The sequence below is a fragment of the Delphinus delphis genome, chromosome 9, assembly GCF_949987515.2.
Source record: "Delphinus delphis chromosome 9, mDelDel1.2, whole genome shotgun sequence".
Taxonomy (NCBI): domain Eukaryota; kingdom Metazoa; phylum Chordata; class Mammalia; order Artiodactyla; family Delphinidae; genus Delphinus; species Delphinus delphis.
The window spans coordinates 88,974,807-88,994,864 of NC_082691.1; the positions used below are offsets into that span (position 1 = coordinate 88,974,807).

Genomic DNA, 20,058 nt, shown 5'->3' on the forward strand with positions numbered 1-20,058 from the left:
GTAGGGAAGTTTTAGCAAGCTATAGCTGCTTGGCCTTTATATAATTGCTTAAAGTTTCGAAGGTGAAGAAATGTAGGTCATTTGGCATTGCAGTTCTCTGCTCCAGCTGTCACTGAATAATCATGGATCACAACAACCAGAGTTTCAGCCCATCATCTCTCCAAGAACCATCAAGTGTTAGAGCCTCTGCCATTACTCGTAAGTCTAATAACAGTCTACAGAACACCACGTATGAGAATAGCCTTTCTTGCTAATTTTTATATCCTGTGGCTACTGACAGGAGACTTACTTGTTCCTCTTATCTGACCTCACAGAGAGATGATGGCAGAGACTAGTTAGGAGACTCAACTGGCATAAAGAGACCAACACTCCAGTGGCCGGAAGTCACTGATGGTTATCAAACTGGTAACAAATTCTGTACTCTCATTATTCTTTACTTGAAAACTCACTAATAAGTGAAGGCAGTCAAACTATTTTCTAAATTTATTTAATAAGGATTCTGTACGGATTTAAATGGGGAATATAAAGAACTTTGTCTCATTCAAGCTGGAGTAACAGTCTACAGGTAAAGTAGCTTCTCTCTTCTAGGTACAAAATAGTACCTAGAAGTAGCTAGAAATGACAGATCTCAAAGCTACCATAGAACATTCTGGTAAAAAAATTCTGGGACCTCAGGTAGCCTCCAAAATGTTTATTATACATGGAAAAGATATTTTATATGACAGGGCTTAGTTTAGAAGCTGAAAATGATTTCATCTGTAAACAGATTATCTTTTGTCCGCTATTGTGATTTTTTTATACTATTTTAGATTTCTTTATTTTTCCTTGTGTATTTTTTAAATCCCTTAGGCTTCATGTTAGCTCACTAGCATTTGTGGCCTGGCACCTGTTTTGACTACGTAATCATGTGTCTTTCCCTACATAGTGCAGACCCTGAAGCCTTATCTGCTAGGACCAGCCTTCCGCTGCCCTAGGAGGGCCTCCCAGTTGCTTGCTATATCTGTTTTTCCCCAGAAGAAAACAAGAGAAAATTAACAAGGTTGATTTTACTCTCTACATAAGAAATTATATTGGGCCCTTAATCTATTGTTGAGACTATTGTTAAAGTTAAAATTTACTGAGCTCTTTCCATGTGTTAACTTATTTAAACAATATAGCTTTATGAGGTAGATAACCTTACCATGGCCCATTATACAACAGAAGAAATAAGGCAAGGGTGTTAAAAAAAAAAATTTGCCCAAGATCATATGGTTAGTACTGGACTGGAACCCAGGCGGACTGGCCCCAAAGCCCACACTCTTAACCCCTGCGCTACTGAATTTCCTTTGAACCTCCAAATCATGTTTTCCCCCTGCTGGACAACAACTAATCCCCAGGAACACACTTACATTAGAGATTCAGCCTGGGAATTAGGAAAATTGGGTTCTTATTCTGCGCTTTAACTACCTGGAAAGGAAGAGCATTCTAGGTAGGGAAAATGTTTGTGCCAAGGTCTAATGGCCATAGGGAAGAGGAAAGAAGGCCAATACCAGGGACAGTGGGAAGCTATTGCAGTGTTTCAAGCTGGGGGAAGGAGGGGGTTAGCTGTACCATGATCACAAAGATCACCCTGCCTGGCTAAAAGAGAGCAAAAGTGGATTCAGGAAGATTTGTGAGGAAGCTACTGAGAAAATCCATGCAAGAGGTGATAGTAGTTTGGGCTAGGGTACTGGTATAGTATGGGGGGTGGGGCAGGGAGGATGGAAAAAAGGTATCTTCTTGGGACTTCCCTGGTGGTCCAGTGGTTAAGAATCTGCCTTCCAGTGTAGGGGACACGGGTTCGATCCCTGGTTGGGGAACTAAGATCCCACATGCCTGGGACAACTAACTACTGAGACTTCACGCTCTGGAGCCCCCGTGCCACAACTAGAGAGAAGCCCGTGCGCCGCAACAAAGATCCCGTGTGCTGCAACTAAGACCCAGCACAGCCAAATAAATACTAAAAAAAAAAAAAAAGAGAGCGAGAAAAGGTATCTTCTTGATTGAAACTGATTCTGATTAGATTATATATAGAGCCTTTAACAAAACATTCCAGAAATTACACTTCCAAATATGTGTTACTGCCTTAAAAGTGTCATATTGGTAGGTTATACACCCATTTTAATGATGCTGCATGACTCTAAACAATTTTGTAAAGCCTCTTTTAGAAATTCCTTTAGAACCAGGTTATAACCAAACCAGAAAAACAGACTTATTGCTCTCTATATAGTCATACTTTATAAATCCCCAAAGCTAAGGAACTATGTGTAATATTGTTAACTTTATGCAGGCTTTATGAGAACTTCCTTTTATGAGTTTGACCTTCCAAGGCATACAGTGAGGACACTTTGGTAAGAAAACTAGCAAATGTTAGGCAGGGGTGAACAAAAGCTAAGTTGTCTGATTCTTTATCAAAGAATGAGGATATATTCTTTTGGCAAAGAGGGAGCCAACTTGGGAAATCCAGAGGCAGAAGAAATCCTTGGACAGTCAGGAGGGAATTTTTTTTTTAAGGGAGCAGATAACCAATAGATCTTAGGAGACTGACAACAAATTTCTCACAGAAAAAAAAAAGAAGAAGAATGAAGTTATAGCCATCCGTTTTTAGAAGTAGGAAGCATGGTGGGGAGAGTTCAAATTTCAGAACCAAGTCAAACTCGGACTCTCTAAGTAGCTGTGCAGGTTTGCACAGATTGTCTCTGTGCCTTACTTTCCTCATCTGTAAATTGGAGACACATATGCCAGCAGTTTTGTGAGGTTTTATTAATTGAGCCCTGATTTCCAACCCCTCCCTCAATTTCTTTCACCTCAATACCTTTTCTTCAGGTTGAAAAGCAGGAAACTCTGGGGGTAGCAGGGGTGAAGGGGCTACCCTACAGGAGCTTTCAGGCTTCCCTGGCTTTCTTAGCTCTGCAATTCCAGGCCACAGAGAAAAGAATGCCTGGCGACTTTATCAGCCTCTCTGCAGAGAAGGCCAGCAGCCAGTACCTTTGGTTCAACAGACATTCCCAGAGCACCCTGTCATTTAAGGAAAGCAGCAGCCCATTTACGTCCCTGAATCTTTCAAAGAAACTGAAACAACCTCAACGCCCAAGAGTAGGAAACTGGTTGAATTGTGAGACATAATACCCAAAGGCACAGTCACCTGATGGAATTTTAATCGAAGAAGAATATTAAATGACATGAGGAGATGTTCATAATGAATTAAGTAAATATTGCCATGAACCAGTATATATACTACAGATTCCTGTCTTTTTTTTTTTTTTTTTTCCTTTCTCTTTCTTCCCTTTGCGGTACGAGGGCCTCTCATTGTTGTGGCCTCTCCCATTGCGGAGCACAGGCTCCAGACGTGCAGGCTCAGCGGCCATGGCTCACAGGCCCAGCCACTCCACAGCATGTGGGATCCTCCCGGACCAGGGCACGAACCCGTGTGTCCCCTGCACCGGCAGGCAGACTCTCAACCACTGCGCCACCAGGGAAGCCCGGATTCCTGTCTTTTTAAAATAGTTGATTTATAGGGAAAAAATAGAAGGAAATAAAAATTAACAATAAATTCTAAGTGGTAGGAATGTAGGTGTTTAAAATTTTTTCTTTTCTAAGCCTTATGCAATAAACATAATATTTTTAATATAAAGTATAATACATAAATCTGATATAGCATTTGAAAAACAACTCCACAAGGAGAAATTATGACAACTTCATTCACCCCTTGATGCTCCACGTTGTACAGTAGGGAAATTTCATATAGTTCAGACTTCCCAATACCAGAGGCTCCCAGCCCCGCAGTGCATCTGTACTCTCTTTGGCATTCACATCTTGACAGTCACCTCTCTGGGTGGCAGCAAGATAACTAAGGAAATTCCTGTCCTGTGATCTCTGCAGGAGGCCAGGTCTCCATGTGAATAGAGAGCAGGGAAAGGGGAGGAAAGCACAAGGCCTAGACTTTCTTGAGTTCTTAAAACAAGAGTACGTGTAAGTAGTTAAAACACTTTACATTTATCATTACTGTAGTTAAGAATAACTACCATTTACTGAACACTTTCCTTGTGCCAGGTACATCCTGCATTATCTCATTTAATTTTCACAATGGCCACTTAGATATTATCCCTATTTCACAGATAAAGACACAGGCTGAGGTCAGACAACGTGCCAAAGTTCCCAGTGCAAGGAAGTAGCAGACGTAAGGTGTTTCAGAGATTGAAAAACTATTTCAACATGGCCTCAGTTATTCTTTGCACTACTCTGTGAGATGAGCATTCTGTTTTAACTTGTAAAATGAAGGGACAGATGGCTTCAAAGTCTCTTCTAAGGTTCTACATGGCTGATCCCAAAGGGCATTTCCAGTTTTTGGTTTCAGTAGAGGGGTCGTGTACTGAATAGGTCAATAGGTGGGAGCCAAACACTTTGGGCCTGTTACACTAGATTACGGGGAGCATATTTTAATCTGACCCTGAAAGACGGTAGCGTGTGGTGGGAGGCTAGATACTAGCAGCAAACAACCAGATCATGACGATAAGATTGTCAAGGAGACAATCTGTAAAGGGGATATAGGATCAACTACTTTCTGGAGTTTGCTGGAGGGAAGGAGAGAGCCAAGGCAGAATAGCCTAGGTCTCTGGATGATGTTTTCATGCAAGGTGGACCAGCTCAACCCTACCTGCAAAGGCCCTGTGTAAATAGCTGTGAAATTTAGGCCTAGTATGTAGGCTTTCATAAAATTGTATTTTATTCAGGTCCTGAATAAGACAATCTGCTACTAATCCTTAAAGTACTATATGTGTTAACATTGACTTTTTGATACACTCACATAACAGAAAGAAAGACAACATGGCTATAATACTTTACTGCATTTTCATTTTTTATTTGGATGAAAGTGGGACTATACCAAAAGTTGTCTGAAGTAGTGAACTGAGACCCTGAGTTATTTTCATACTATCTATACTGTTTGCTACATCAGAAGTAAATTTTCATGACTGGTCTCAATGGAAATAAGTTTTCAAATTAGTAATCTTGATCTAAAAAAATATTGCTTTTGTGTGTGTGTGTTAGGGGGGAGCAAGAGGCAGCAGGAGAGGAAGCATTTTCCCCAGAATTATGAATTAGCAACCTTGGATCCTTGCCCAGGCTCTGCCCCCAACCAGCTAAGTAATTCTGAATAAACTTCTTAAATTTCAGATTCCTCACCTGTACAAGGAGATTCTAAAAGGCAGGTGATGTTTGATGTTGTTAATGTTCTATGTGACAAACCAGCATTCCACAGGTATACATAACAGTAAAACAAAATCCAGTGAGCCCTTAAGTCCAGAAAAGTATCGCTAAATGCTATAAGACTGACACTTGTCTTTATCCTGTCTTTATCCTCCAGAGTATGGATGGTGGGCACTCTAAGTAGGAAGCTTTGATGTTACACTAGCAGAAAAGGTTTCCCTTCACTTTGTCCTCACCTGGTACAGAGAAAAGGAAGAGGAAGTGGGTAAGAGTATAGGATTTGGAAGCTGCATTCTTGGGAGTCAAGACCGGAAGCTGCCTCCTCCAGTTGCTCTGACCTGACCTCTAGTTAATCCCACACAAGTTTAATTTGACTGTCCCTAGATGGTACCTATCACCTGCTGGGATCTGTCAGGCCTTGGATTTGTGCTCTCCCAGAAGTAAGGGTCTGTTCTTTGACATCCTAGGAGGAATTGTTATGCTCTAAGAAGGATAAAGGAAATACAGAACTAACTACCAATGCTTACATCTTAACGAATTCAATACATAATGTGTCACAGGGTTAAAAATGTGGAAATTAGCTTTTCAAATTTATGTTTAATTATTCTGAGGACCTGCTTGGCCATCACGTATCTACTGGACTTGTTATGAGGATGAAATAGGAAAAACTCAAAAGAGGATACTAAACACTAGGTAGGACAGCTTTTAGAAATCAAGAAGCAGAATTTCCCATGTGGTCAGGCAAACAAACCAATCCTTATTATTTTCACACCCACCCAAAGGTTCTGACACTTTATGCTTCAAAGGCTTGTGTGGTAGTTCAATCCTACTTGAAGAAGCTTACGAGGCCCTGTGCCCAGCTTCGAGTATTTTCATAGATTTCCCTTGTTCAGTAACTGTGGCCCCCCAATTTATCATTCTCATATCACTCCATCCTCTCTTCGTCTGTTCTATAAGGTTTTAGTGCCTTCCATGTTCACTGTTCTTCCCCCAACCAAAATAATCTTGGGGGATTGCCTAAGGGGAAATCCCTATAAAATTATCAACACTAGGAGAGAGTGAGGACGAGTTACTGCCCATAAATCGGGCACTTTAAAGGCTTTTGCTTTAATCACCGTTTAGGACTTAAAACCATGAGGAAAGCAGGCGCTTTCCTCCGCGAGGAGTGCCCACCTTCATCCGCCGGCTGCAGTTTCCCAAGAGTAAAGGAAGGCATCACCTCATCACTTCCAAGATTCCGTCGACCCTTCTCTACGTTGGCAGGTATTTCCTTCACGACGCCAAACACTTTCTAACACCTAGACCGCTTAAGAGCTCCTGAAGTTTTCCAATTGCCGTGGCGACGCTCCCGGCTTTGTTTTTCTACTTCCCTAGGCAGAAGCCCGCCCACTAGCGTCAAAGCTAGCTCCTCACTGGTCCGAAAGTGTGCTCGTCTCCTCAGCAAGCCATTCAGAGCCTTACTTTCTACGCCGGGGATTTGAAAAACGGAAAAGACCTAGACCTGTTCCTGGGAGTAGGGTGGGGCTGTGAATGAGTGACAGCTTGACCCTCCAATAGTCAGAGCCATAGGACCTGCCCCTTGTGGCTCCGGGGCTAGAAAAGAGAGTTGATGCCGGCAGCAGTGATGAGTCTTGGGAGGTATTGGCGGCTTGGCGGTTCCGAGGAGCGGCTGCTGCTGGTGGCCTTTTTGCAGGTGAGTGGTTTTAATATTGCTGTTGCGAACGTTTCCATTTCTCAATGATGTGGTGGTTTATTTTGGCGTGCGGGAGGGCCAGTTCCTTTCCTCCCCGGGTTCAGTCCACCCCTCAAGCTCCGACCCTCACTTATCCCCCAGGTCCCGCTCAGCTGTCCCTTTGTCAGAATAAGACTCTCTGGTCTGACAGCCGAAAGGAGGATTCCGCTTGGTAGAGGTACCTTGACGGCAAGAATAAACAGGAATTGAAGGGAGTGATGAACTCAACTCCCCTGGACGTCTGAGGCACGGGGTGACAGAGCCCCGTAAATAGTAGGGCTCCCACTGGGAGGGAGCTCGGTGTGTTTTCAGGGCTGTGCCACTATATTGAGGGCCATGGCAGACCTGGCCCTAAAAGTCTCAGTAGACAGAAAAAACTTGAACGTCATGAAAGGAGAAAGGTGAATATCTGCAATGGTTTATGGAGGGTTCTAGTCTGGAGCTAAATCACAGGTTCTTCGAACCACTACAAATGAAAAAATAAGTGTATTTCTTCTCCTTTCGAAGGGATGGGGGCCGTATTACTGGAGAAGGACAACAGAAATGTGTAATGGAAGTGAAGTTCACAGTTAACGTTTTAAGGATAATTGGTTGTTAGTTAACTTATTGTAACTCTCATTCCCCTACCACCTCCCTTCCAAATTATGGAGGCTTTATAGCTTGTGAGTGGTACCAGAATGTTAACTGACTGAATGCACACTTTTGGGGAAAAAAATCAAATGCTATCTTTCACCAGTAGCTATTAGGGTTTTCTATAATGAAAGCAGAACACATGTCATTTTGTCTTTTATTTTAAAACTGTCTTCCCTGAGGCCAGGGGACTAGGTTTGATCCATCTTTGTGTTCCTGTAGCACCTCACACACCACAGATGCTACTCAATTGTGGTGGGGTTGAGAGAAGCATAATTCAAACAAATGGTGTCGTGGAAGGAGCTCTGAGTTGGCAGTCAAGACACCTGGGTTTTAGTCTTGAAGCTATTTGTGTGATCTTAAATCATTCAGTTCTCTGTCTCTTAATTTTCGCATCTTTAAAAAGTGGATGTCGCATTGGATTATTTCCAAGGTCCATGCCTGTGTTCAAAGTCTGTTTTAAACTAAAGATCCTTAGACGTTTTCTAACACAAGTACATCAGCAAAATCTCATTGCAGTAAATTCCTAACCAGTCTGTTAGCAAATAAAAGTTCCCAGCTACAACAGTAGTACCTGTTCTTTTGTGTCCATATTTAAACCAAACCAAGTGGATCATTGTAGAAAATTTGGCTGCTGTCCAGAATGAACATTGTACAGAAGTATAATGTGGCAGAAAATGTCATCCTTTATTCCATCACTCAGAGGCAACCACTGTTGGTGTCCGGGTAGATCTTTCAGTCTCTCTTCCTCTTTTGCCTCCTATGGTTGGTTGAAATTAAGTGGCATGTTTCATTTTAAGTAATGACATCTAAGTTCAGCCATGCCCTCATCTTTGTGTGTCTGGTGCCTAGAGCACAGAGGACACGCCAGTGTCTGAACTGTTAGGTCACTTGAACATCCTTGGAATGAAATCTGGTGTGAAGGGATATTTATATGGGGAAATAGGACTAAAAGTATCACTTAATAACAAAACTCTTTAACTGAAACTTGTCCACAAATATGGATAAAATATAGTTTATAAAATGTAAAATAAATGTTAGCCACTTCACTAAAGCATTTGGATTGTAGAATATTGCTTAGTATTTGGTATGCTTCTAGGACTGTATCTTACTGGCAACGCCTCTTTCCGGAAACACAACATTTGATTGCATTCCTACTTCACTGTCTAATTTAACCTTTTCTCCTTACTGCCACCCTCATTTTGCTTTTTTCCCAGCTTTTACTTCTGCTCATACCATCAGCAAGTCAGGATCACTCTCAAGGGCCTGAGGTCTGTGTCAGTGTTCATGTGTTAGTCAAAGTCTGCTCCATTCAACCCAGAATACCTCACACTCTTTGGTAGACCACTCCACCATAATCTCATTTAGTCTTCTTCATAGCCCCTTGAGAATAGTAATTAGATAGGAAGGAGGTGTCATGAGTGGGTGTTGTGCACATGGGTGATGCCACGCAGGCTGGAACAGGCCACATGCCCCAGGCACACACATATGTCATTACACATGTGTGTCCCTTTCCTGTGAAGAGGGGTCTACCTGCTATGGTTTGTTACCTTTGTAACAAGTGGTTAATAGGTATAAAGTTGGAGAATGACAGGGTAATAGTGTCTGGAAAACACCTGTAAGTAATAGCGTTTGCTCCTGGTAAAGAGTTGTTCTTATAATGCAAACACAAATGGAACAGTTCCCATAAAGCTTTAGGAAAAGTAATAGATTATGGAACAATAGGTACTTTGGGATATAGTCATGTTTGAACTTTTCGTAATGAGCTGGGCTTGGGTAAGGCATATTTTAAGACCCTAAGGAAATGAGCTCCAGATTTCATTTCCACTGTTCCTTTTTAATCTATCAGAGACACGGTTAACCTCTCTTTTTCCTATCCTCACATCTAGCCAGCCTATCTTTATAGAGTTAGATCCCTAATGCAGCGGAGGTTAAGAGCTGTATGTAGTGAGGATTTGGACCAGGGAAAACATCCAAGTGGTCTAGGGTAGGATTTGAATATTTAATATTTAAGGGTAAGCTTTGGCTCAAAGCAACTCTGGCTCTGCATGCCTTATTTTATATTACTTCAACATTATATCATTGATCACATTTCTTACTCAATTTTGGAAACAGTAAACAAACTAAGTGTTTAGACTGGACTTTATCCTATAATTTTCCCCACCTGTTCATGAGTTGCCATACTAGAGTATTAGACATTATTATTTTTCAAACACCTGAGGAAAGGAGGAAGCACTGTCCTAGGAGCATTGGTTTGGGAGAGAGGACGAGACTCAGTTATGGTGGGTGAGGGAGAGGTACGTAAAATTATATGGTTTAATGAGGAGCAGGTGTAGGAGGCAGCAGCAAGATTTTTAGCTACATTTGTTGATACTACCTAGAGATTCTGGAAGTATTGTAGAAGTAACCTCAGTAAACGCAATGGCCTGATATGTACCAGTCTCCTACCTACCTACCCACCCTCTCCATCCCTACCTTGCTAAAAGGATGCTAATCTTGAAACATAACTTGACTTTACGGTGACATTTATGGAAAGGATATTTTTTACCCTGTCGCCAATTTAGGTGGGAACAAATGCATATACGTGTATATATTTCAAAAGGTCTTTGAAAATATGAGTCACCTGCAAATTGTGTTTTCTTCAAATCGCCTATTTGTTTCTTTTTTGCCAAGGCAATTCCATAGCACCCATTCCTGAGCAGGTATACATTCACCTGAAGTGTGAAGCATTTATAAAGATGTCTAATAAAAGTAATGCATGTCAAAATGACAGATTATATTTTTGAAGTTGGTTAACAAGATGAATAATTTTTTCCCTCTTCTATCTTGAACCCATTATTAAATTCGATGAAGCAAAATAAACTACTCAGACTGATTTAAATGTGCTCAGTACTATCTTCTGTGAGGGATAAAAACAGTTATGAATGGGATTCCATTATTCAAGGCACTTGCAGTTCTGGCTAAGAATGAAAGCAGGTGATTTAATAATGTTGGGATTATCCCATGACAGGATACTTAAAGGTTCAAAATGCTGATGTGATTAGTAGATCTGAATAATCCCAGCTAGGCCAGGGTTTGGCAAACTAAGGCCTTCTGACCCACTACCTGTTTTTGTACAGTCCACAAACTATGAATGGTTTTTAATGGTTGAAATAAATCAAAGTATAACAATATTTCATGTGCATGAAAATTATATGAGATTCTAATTTCTTTGTCCATATGTAAAAGACAAAATGTTCCAATATGTTTATTGGAACACAGCCTTATTTATTCATACATGCATCGTTTATGGCTGCTTTCAGCAGAATTGAGTAATTGTAACAGAGACCACATAGCCCACAAAGCCTAAAAAATTTACTCTTTGGCCTTTTACAGAGAAAGTTGCCCCCACCTGAGCTAAGCTGGAGTGTCTTTCACATCATCGCCTTTACCCCTTTTCAAGAGCCATTATGCTTGTCCAGGTCTTCATTAAATGTTACCAGAATGGTTGCAAAAGCCTCACAAGTATTCACATCCCTGGTTTTCCCATCTCTCTTACTTGTAGGTGCTGCCTGATCCTCCTAAAATACACATTATTAACCCTTTAACGATGTCCCAATACTTACAGAAGAACCTGCGTTCTTTGGCACAAGGCCCTTTTTGGGGCCACTATTCAGTCTTATCTTTCTAGACTAGTCTCCTCCTACTTCCTTGTTATACCCTATACTTAGTTTAAGATGCTCATATAATTTTCCAGATGGGACCTTCAAGTGTGAAAGGGGCCCTATAATAAGTATGTTGGGAAAACAGGCCTAAAGCAAGACTGTTCTAGGCAAACCAGTTTGAATGGCTCACCATTTCTCCATAAACACCTATTCCCTTGCCCTCTACTCACTGTTCCCTTAGGCTGGAATTCCTTTTCTTTTTTCTATAAATCTGAATCTTAAACATCCTGGAATTCTTTTTCTTTTTTCTATAAATCTGAATCTTAAACATCTTTTCAAATTCAGCTTAAATAGTGCCATGTCCGTGAAGCATTATTCAAGTAAAAAATCTCTCCTTGGGGCTTCCCTGGTGACGCAGTGGTTGAAAGTCTGCCTGCTGATGCAGGGGACACAGGTTCGTGCCCTGGTCCGGGAAGATCCCACATGCCGCGGAGCGTCCGGAGCCTGTGCTCCGCAACGGGAGAGGCCACAACAGTGAGAGGCCCGCGTACAGCAAAAAAAAAAAAAAAAAACCTCTCCTTTTCCATCTCCCATATACATGAACTGCTTTCTCATGATGTGGGTTAATTTCTGCTTTAGTGATACACACACATATCCTTTCCCCCATTAGTCACTTGGAGACATCATTCATGTTGGATTCTGTATTCCTCACAGGCCTAGCATTATGCCATGTTCAAATGGAGTTTGTAACACGTTTGAAGAATGAGTTAATTGACCAAACTTGGTAGACTGATGAGTATTTGGGAATGTCAATGTATAAATCATCCATTTTAACGTAATTTAAGTAGTGAGAAAAGTTGGGTTTCCAAGGGCTGAGGACAGAGCCTTGGGTGCCAATATGGCGGTGGAGCAGAGCGGGTCAAGGCATATGTATAGGCTTTGGGGTCCAGCCTGCCTGAGATTGAAATCCAGCTCTGCCAGTTACAGTCTTTGTCATCTTGGGCAAGTTAACCTCACCTCTTAGGTTTCTGCATCTGTAAAACAGGAGTAATCATAGTAACTTCTCTGCAGAATGGTGGTTGAGGATTTAAATAGTCCCAAGCACACGGTGAGCACTCTGAGAAAGGTAGCGGCTGTGGTGTCATATGCTGTCTTCATCGTCATAATACTGTTGCTGAGGGGCAGAAAATACAGATTCAGTAAGAAAGAGAAAAAAAAACATCGTATATTAACGCATATATGTGGAATCTAGAAAAAGGTACAGATGAACTGGTTTGCAAGGCAGAAATAGAGACACAGATGTAGAGAACAAACATATGGACACCAACTGGGGAAAGTGGTAGGGCGGGGGTGTAGTTGTTGTTGGTGGTGGGATGAACTGGGAGATTGGGATTGACATATATACACTAATATGTATAAAATAGACAACTAATAAGAGCCTGCTGGGGCTTCCCTGATGGCGCAGTGGTTGGGAATCCACCTGCCAATGCAGGAGACATGGGTTTGAGCCCTGGTCTGGGAAGATCCCACATGCCGCGGAGCAACCTAGGCCTGTGCACCACCACTACTGAGCCTGCGCCCTGGAGCCCGTGAGCCACAACTACTGAGGCCCGTGCACCTAGAGCCCGTGTTCCACAACAGGAGAAGCCATCGCAATGAGAAGCCTGTGCACCACAACAAAGAGTAGCCCCAGCTCGCCCCAACTAGAGAAAAGCCCATGTGCAGCAACGAAGACCCAATGCAGCCAAAAATAAATAAATAAATTTATTGGAAAAAAGAAAGACCTGCTGTATAAAAAATAAATAAATTAAAAAAAAAGAAAATATAGATTCAACACTGGGACATAACAATTGAAGAGCTGGGAGAAATGCAGCACCAAAATCTTGGAAGATTTTTTCTTCCCTTGATAGAAATAGTCAGCTTCAGAGGGGTCAAAGCCCTGTAAGTCCTGAGTGAAGATGGTCTTCACTTAGTAAGAAGTAACCAATCAGCAGTCTTTTGAGAGAGCATTTCAGTAGAGTGGGCAAGTTATAAGTTAGGTGTCAGAGGACTAAAAAAGTAATGGCCAGAGGAAGGGAAAAACAGCCAAGAGGAAGCGGCAGGAAGATGAGATGCAGCGTCATGTAAAAGATACGTTTGTTTACTAAATTTTTCTCTTTGAGCCACACCATACTTTAAAAAGGAAGGAACCCTGGGGTATGGTAATTCAGTGACCCGTGTGGCCCTTTGGGGGTATGAGGTAAATCATTGACTAAAATTAGTGCTTAATTCAAGTGCCAGTAACCCGTGCCAACGGATAAATGAGGACCCTTAAGAACCAACTCCAGCGTGGTGAGCTTTACCAAAAGCAACACAAAAAAACAAAGCTTGATTTTTAGAAAGGATAGTTTTTAATTCTTAGCCTGGCACCTTATTATAAGTTGGGGGTGACTATTGCCTGACTTGACCTTGTGATTTGAGGTTCTTCAGGCAGTCATACGCTGAGCCCTCCTTTATACTCACCTTGTTTGTGTGCATTTCATGAAATGTCTGCCTGGGTTGGGGAGACAAGCTGTGACTGGAGATTCTCCTGTGAAGGGAAGCCTAGTGAGCCTAGATGCTCACACCCAGACTCACAAATCTTCCGTGGTGAGGCAGAAAGAGTGCGGGTGTCAGAGGCACAGACCTGGATCGCAGTTCCAATTCCATTTAGTGGCTCTGTGTTTTTGGACAAGTCAACCAGTGTCTCTCTTTTCTCTGTGGAGATTATTATGGCCTTTCATGTTTAGTTGTCTAGTTGTTATACTAAACTGTAACAAAAGAAAAATATAATGGATGATTATTCTTGGCGCTGCCTTTGCCATCAAATACATTGGAATTCTTGAGTTAAAGCTTCCTAAAGTCTCGGGCCAGACTATTTTTGGTTTGGTAGTTACCACTAAAAATGTCAGGCCTTAGCCTTATTGGCACAAGCTAATCCTTTTTGCCTACCTTTGATTCAGTCAACACACCTACTAAGTACCTAGTATGTGTCAGGTGTCATGCTGGGTTCTAGAGACGGGACAGTGAGTCAGACCAACCCTGATGCGGCTTACAGTCTAACAGGGCACACAGATGTGGAACAAGTGATCTGTCACAAGTGACCCATCACAACGGTACCTAGTGTCCTAAAGCAGGGGGCTGTGGAGGCACCTCACCACTTCCCAGTGGGTGGGAAAGAAGGGCAGAGAAGTCTGCAGAGGCTTTAAAAACATTGTCCTCAGACCAGCCGCCTCAGCATCACCTGGAAGCTTGTTAGAAATACAGATTCTCAGGCCTGCCCCAGACCTACTCATTCAGGCTCTGGAAGTGGGGCCCAGCAGCCTGTTTGAACCAGTCCTCTTGGTGATTCTGATGCACATTAAAGTTTGAGGACGACTAGCCTAGAGGAAATAACATTTAAGCTAAGCACTAAAGCTACACCAGTCAATACAGTAGCCACTGGTCACGTGTGGCTATGGAGCCCTTGAAATGTGGTCAGTCCAAATGGAGATGTGCTTTAAGTATAAAATACACATCAGGTTTCAAAGACTTACTAAGAAAAAAGAAAGTAAAATACCTCATTGAGAATTTTATATAGGTCATATGTTAGAATGATAATCTTTTGAACCTAAAGGGTTAAATAAAATGTATTATTAAAATTTCACCTATTTTTGCTGCTTAGTACGGCTTTTAGAAAATTTTAAATTACAAATTTAAAAAAGCCAATTATATGTGGCTTGCGTTACATTTTGATTGGACACAGCTGATCGAAAGGCTAACTAGCAGGCCCCCAAAGCAGGGAGGGACTGAAGTGGGGGTAGAGGGGAGGGGGTGTTGGGTGAGGGTTCTGTGTAGGAGACAGTGTGTGCAGAGGTCCCGAGGCCAGAAAGAACATGGCATGTTCAAGGAAATAAAAGAAAACCAAAGTCTTGCAGGTCACATTAAGGATTTTGAGCTTTGTCCTAAGATCAACAGGAAGTAATCTGAGGGTTTTAAATAGGGTACTCAGTTTTCAGGAAGTTTGTAGCTAATACATGAGGGCAAGAGAGCTACAGCTGAATATTGCAAGGCTCAGAATCAAAGCTCCCCCCACCTGCCCAAAAGATGGTGGGGATGGAGGCATTTGGACAGGAAGTACTATTGAGAGGAAGGGAGCGGGACCCTGCTCGTCAGCAGCCCCTGCCCCAGGATACGAGGCACGAACACCCCTGCTGAAGAGAGAAGCAGACACCTGGGAATAGTTTGGTGTTCAGTTCATTTTCAGCTTGGTTAAAGTTGAGAGCTAGAGGAAACAAACATTCCAGAAGAGTCCAAAGTTGAGTAGGAGTTTGATTACAGAGCTGGGACTCTGCAGGGCACTGGCGAAGTTTTGGTGAAGAGAGGGTCAGGGACAAGGAAGCCTGGCACACGTGGGGATTAGAGGGTCTGTCCTTTGAAAGAGTGTGCTGGACAACCACAGAGGAAGGCTGGGGTTAGAGCCTGGAGGCTTGGGGTCTGACCAGCTCCAGGGGGCAGGAAGGCGGGGCTGGGGGGGGTGGTCCTCATTCACCTGTGGCCTGGAGGAGGTTTCTCTTTAAGTCACAGTCACACACTAGCAGACTCAATCTACCCTCAGAAATGTCTTGTTTAGCTCACATTTTTTAAATGTATTCAAATTAGTTGCTAGTATTTGTATTAGATATCACATAAAATTCACATTTCCAGTTCTTTTGAGAATTGGAAGATTGAGGACCCCAGTTCCTCAGTCTCACAGAGAAATGGGCTGGAGCTAAGTAGCAGCTACTCCCTTCATTTTTCATTTGAGCTTCTAAGAACTGAAATGATCACATTAAAAAAAAAGACATTTACCCTAAAAACAAAACAGAATCCACAGGTTCTGTCTGGTCTGAGTCTTGCATTCTCTCCAGTCTTTGTTTTCAGCAGCCCTGGCTTCTCCTTGTTCTCCAGAAAAGTTCTAGAATGGTACCCTTAGCTCAGCGAGACCAGATTATACAAATGCTTTGTCCATGCACACGAGTTGCTTCCATCAGAAAAGCGCGTGTTCCCTGCAGTTCAGCACTTTTCCTACCACCTTGCAGCCCCACAGCACTGCTCCTCACAGATCAGCCTGAAACTTTAAATGAAACTGACTACAGTGTTATGTTTGTTGACACTTGACATCCAGCTCCCACAATGATTAAATTGTAAAGAATGCAAACTATAAACCTCAACAGCTCCTTTGTGAATATTCAGTAGTTAATTAAATGGCAAAGATCAGTTGATAGCAAGGAGGAGAGAGGGAAGGGACTTTCTGTTGACCTGAGGTAGATGTTCCAGTTTGGTACCTTATCCTTTATTCGCCGTCTGTCCACCGGAGTAAAGCGCAGGTGTGTATTTATTTGTAGAGTCCTTGTGGCTGTAGCACTATTTCTCTGCTCCAATATATATATTTTGAGGGGAAGAAACAGAAATTGTTTTATTTCTTTAAGTAAGCAAATAGAGCAGATTAAAATACTGCAGAGCTTGGTGATAGTTGCCTCAGTGTTCATGATATTATTGCTACATTTTTTTTGTTGCCTCCATATAGTTTTTAATCAAAAGATGATGGAGAAGTGCCTCTGCCTATAATATTTGTCTATCACACCTTCTTCATTTGAAGGGAAAGTAGCTTCATCAGCCTAAGGAGCTTCTTGTTTGACAAGACACAGTAAGGGCTGAGGTAGAGAACAATTGATAACTTCTCTTTTCTCCATCCCCCTTCTCACCACCACCGAAAACAAAACAGTAAATGTTGCGTGGGCATGGATCCAGTTTTTGATGGGCCTGAAACTTCTAGTACTTAGTGGATTGGGGTGGGCCCTTTAAAAAAAAAAAGCAATACAGAAGTATCTTGCTGATTAAACACACACACACACATACACACACTCTCTCTCTCTCTCTCTCTCTCTCTCTCTCTCTCTCTCTCTCTCTCTCTCTCTCTCAACGATGTGAATTCATTATTTGGTCTCTCCCAGTGCCTTAGAAGGAGTTTGTTCAAGTGAGGGGCCCTGAAACTTGAGCTTCATTAGTTTCATGATTATTCCTCTTCCGGGCACTGGTAATCCCCTAGACAAACACTGCCCAGTTCTTTCATCCCATTCTCTGTTCTGCCACCCGATGCCCATCTGGGCTGAGAATAGAGACATTGCTTTCCCTCTGGAAAGTCTTAGCTCTGCAAGGTACCTTCACCTGAGTCCTTAGCCCAGCTTCTTCCAGTGACCTGATGCTTCCCCACTTCACATGCACTAAATAAAGCGTCAAATTTTATTGATACCTGATGAGAAAGGGAAGTCATAAACCTAACCATTGTAGCCTTTCAGCCACTTGCAAATCACCTCAATCTGCTTCCTCCCTTGGGTCCTCTGTTGGCCCTCCACTGAAATTGGAAGCTTTGTTTTAAAGACATTTTTCCCCCTTGAGAATCTCTAGGAATTACTAAAGGAAGGAAGAAATTAGATCTAGATTCCAATTAACTTTGTCATTGACTGTTATATAACTGTGGGTGAATCACAGTTTAAGTGGGACAGAAAATCTCCAGTTAATGGAAGTTGCCAAGAATGGCAGAAGCCCAGGCCCTGATGTTCATATAATCTGTACTCTCCAGTGTGGAAAGTGCTGGGCTGGAGGTGGAAAGCGCTGGGCAAGTAAACTGAGCAGGGTTTGTCAGTGTAGATCTGTCCACTGCAAGGAGAGCGAGGCAGGCTGATGCAGCCAGCCCGAAGATTCTCCAGGGGACAGAGTGGGCCCAGCAGATCTTTGGGCCGGCAGCTTCACTTAGGAAGTTCAGAAACACTTTAGGGTTGCCTGTCCCTCTTTACTAGAGTCTTCGCCTGCTGAGATGTGGCTGGCATGTGTAGGACAGCTGAAGGGTTGGGAGAAGGAGAGGGGGGCCTCCTTATCAGTGTGCTTCCTCTCACTCCTACAGACCTGCTTCTGGTAATCTGTTTCTACAGGCAGCATCTCTCAGCTGCTTAATTTGATAGCTTGTTTTGCATCCAATTTATTCCTGCCAAAAACTCTATCTTGAGGCAGGTGAAAGATTATTTAGGTGAGTACCATATTGGGTGTTAATGTTGATTTAAATCATTTTAATGTTTAAATGTTGAACCTTAGATTTTCTTGTATGTGATGTAGCCTGTGGCATTGAAGAGCTAGTTGCCACCAATCAATGATTTACATACCAGATGAATGTGGTGGTTTATTGAATTAACATGTTTAATAACTTCAATAATAAGAGGAGACTGGTAAATTATTTCTCCACCAGAGGGGGAAACAAAATGAGAAGGGTGCCTTCAGTCTCGAGTCAGCTTCTCAGACCTGGGAGTTCCCAACTACGAGTCATCCTTTTAGACACCTAAAACTCATTCTATTAAATCCTGTCTTCTGTAAGCAGAAACTGCCTTTTTATCTGGTGGAAATGTAGCATGCCAATAGAATGAAGTGTTCTGTTGTTTTATGTCATACAATTAACTTACTACCCAGCCATCAGAAAATTTGTCAACTAACTAGGTTCCCTGTAATTATCTGTAGACTCTGCCTGTATGTGCCACAGTATGTATGAGTTGCCGAATGTCTGATGTCAAAACTGTTCAAGGAATCATTCCAGTGTGTTTTAGAAACTGGCTGTTGAAAAGTTGTGCTTCCACCCCCAGGTAGTTAGTTGAATGAAGAATATAACTTATACTTTTTGTGTCTTCTCTTTCTAGATGTATTGCTGTCACTGAACACTGGCCCATTGGAAAGCACTAGAGAAGCTCAGCCATCAGTATGTCCAAGTACAAACTGATTATGTTAAGACATGGAGAGGGTGCTTGGAATAAAGAGAACCGTTTTTGTAGCTGGGTGGATCAGAAACTTAACAGTGAAGGAATGGAAGAAGCTCGGAACTGTGGGAAGCAACTCAAAGCGCTAAACTTTGAGTTTGATCTTGTGTTCACATCCGTCCTGAACCGGTCCATCCACACAGCCTGGCTGATCCTGGAAGAGCTGGGGCAGGAGTGGGTTCCCGTGGAAAGCTCCTGGCGTCTCAATGAGCGTCACTATGGAGCCTTGATCGGTCTCAACAGGGAGCAAATGGCTTTGAATCACGGCGAGGAACAAGTGAGGCTGTGGAGAAGGAGCTACAGTGTGACCCCACCACCCATAGAGGAGTCCCATCCTTACTACCACGAAATCTACAACGACCGGAGATATAAAGTGTGCGACACTCCTTTGGATCAGCTGCCACGATCCGAGAGCTTAAAGGATGTTCTGGAGAGACTCCTTCCTTATTGGAATGAAAGGATTGCTCCTGAAGTATTAAGTGGTAAAACCATTCTGATATCTGCTCATGGAAATAGCAGCCGGGCACTCCTGAAACATCTGGAAGGTACCATCTTTATGCTACTACTTACTGAAGGTTGCTACTGGGCCTTAATCTAGAAAGGAACTGGTTTCTAAGCTAATAATGCACAGTTTACGTAATAGACTTTCCTTCCCTATTACCTTTTGTCCTTTCAGTCTTTTCAGGATCCTTTTGTTCTATCAGTCAAAAATCCTGGGCCTTTTACATTCGTGTTATCTGAAGCAGTGATTCTCTAACGTCAGCAAGCATCAGAATCACCTGGTGGGAGGGAGCGCTGGGACTACCACTGGTTTCTGGCCGCACCCTTGGAGTTTCTCAGTCTGTAGGCCTGGGGTGTGGCCCAGTAATTTGCGTTTCTAAGGAATTTTCAGGTGGTGCTGATAATGATGCTTGGGCTTCTGCAAGTGCTTGAGAACCACTGATCTAAAAGATTCTGTGGCTTTTGTTGTAACAGGGTAAGAGGA

The 20,058-nt window shown here is 42.5% G+C and overlaps 1 protein-coding gene and 1 long non-coding RNA gene across 3 annotated transcripts in view; one reads left to right on the top strand and one right to left on the bottom strand.

Annotated features, from left to right (window-relative positions):
* LOC132430773 (uncharacterized) overlaps positions 1 to 6,538 on the bottom strand; it is a 36,611-nt gene extending 30,073 nt beyond the window's left edge. For both annotated transcript variants that reach the window (XR_009520562.1, XR_009520561.1), the window contains exon 1: positions 6,400 to 6,538. This is a non-coding gene — a long non-coding RNA (uncharacterized lncRNA). The remainder of the gene's footprint in view (positions 1 to 6,399) is intronic.
* A 283-nt stretch (positions 6,539 to 6,821) lies between these two features.
* The window catches only part of BPGM (bisphosphoglycerate mutase), a 32,438-nt gene continuing 19,201 nt past the window's right edge, over positions 6,822 to 20,058 (top strand). The window contains exons 1-2 of the mRNA XM_060020923.1: positions 6,822 to 6,919; positions 18,957 to 19,618. Coding sequence (XP_059876906.1) covers positions 19,018 to 19,618 — 601 coding nt within the window. The 5' untranslated portion in view covers positions 6,822 to 6,919; positions 18,957 to 19,017. The remainder of the gene's footprint in view (positions 6,920 to 18,956; positions 19,619 to 20,058) is intronic.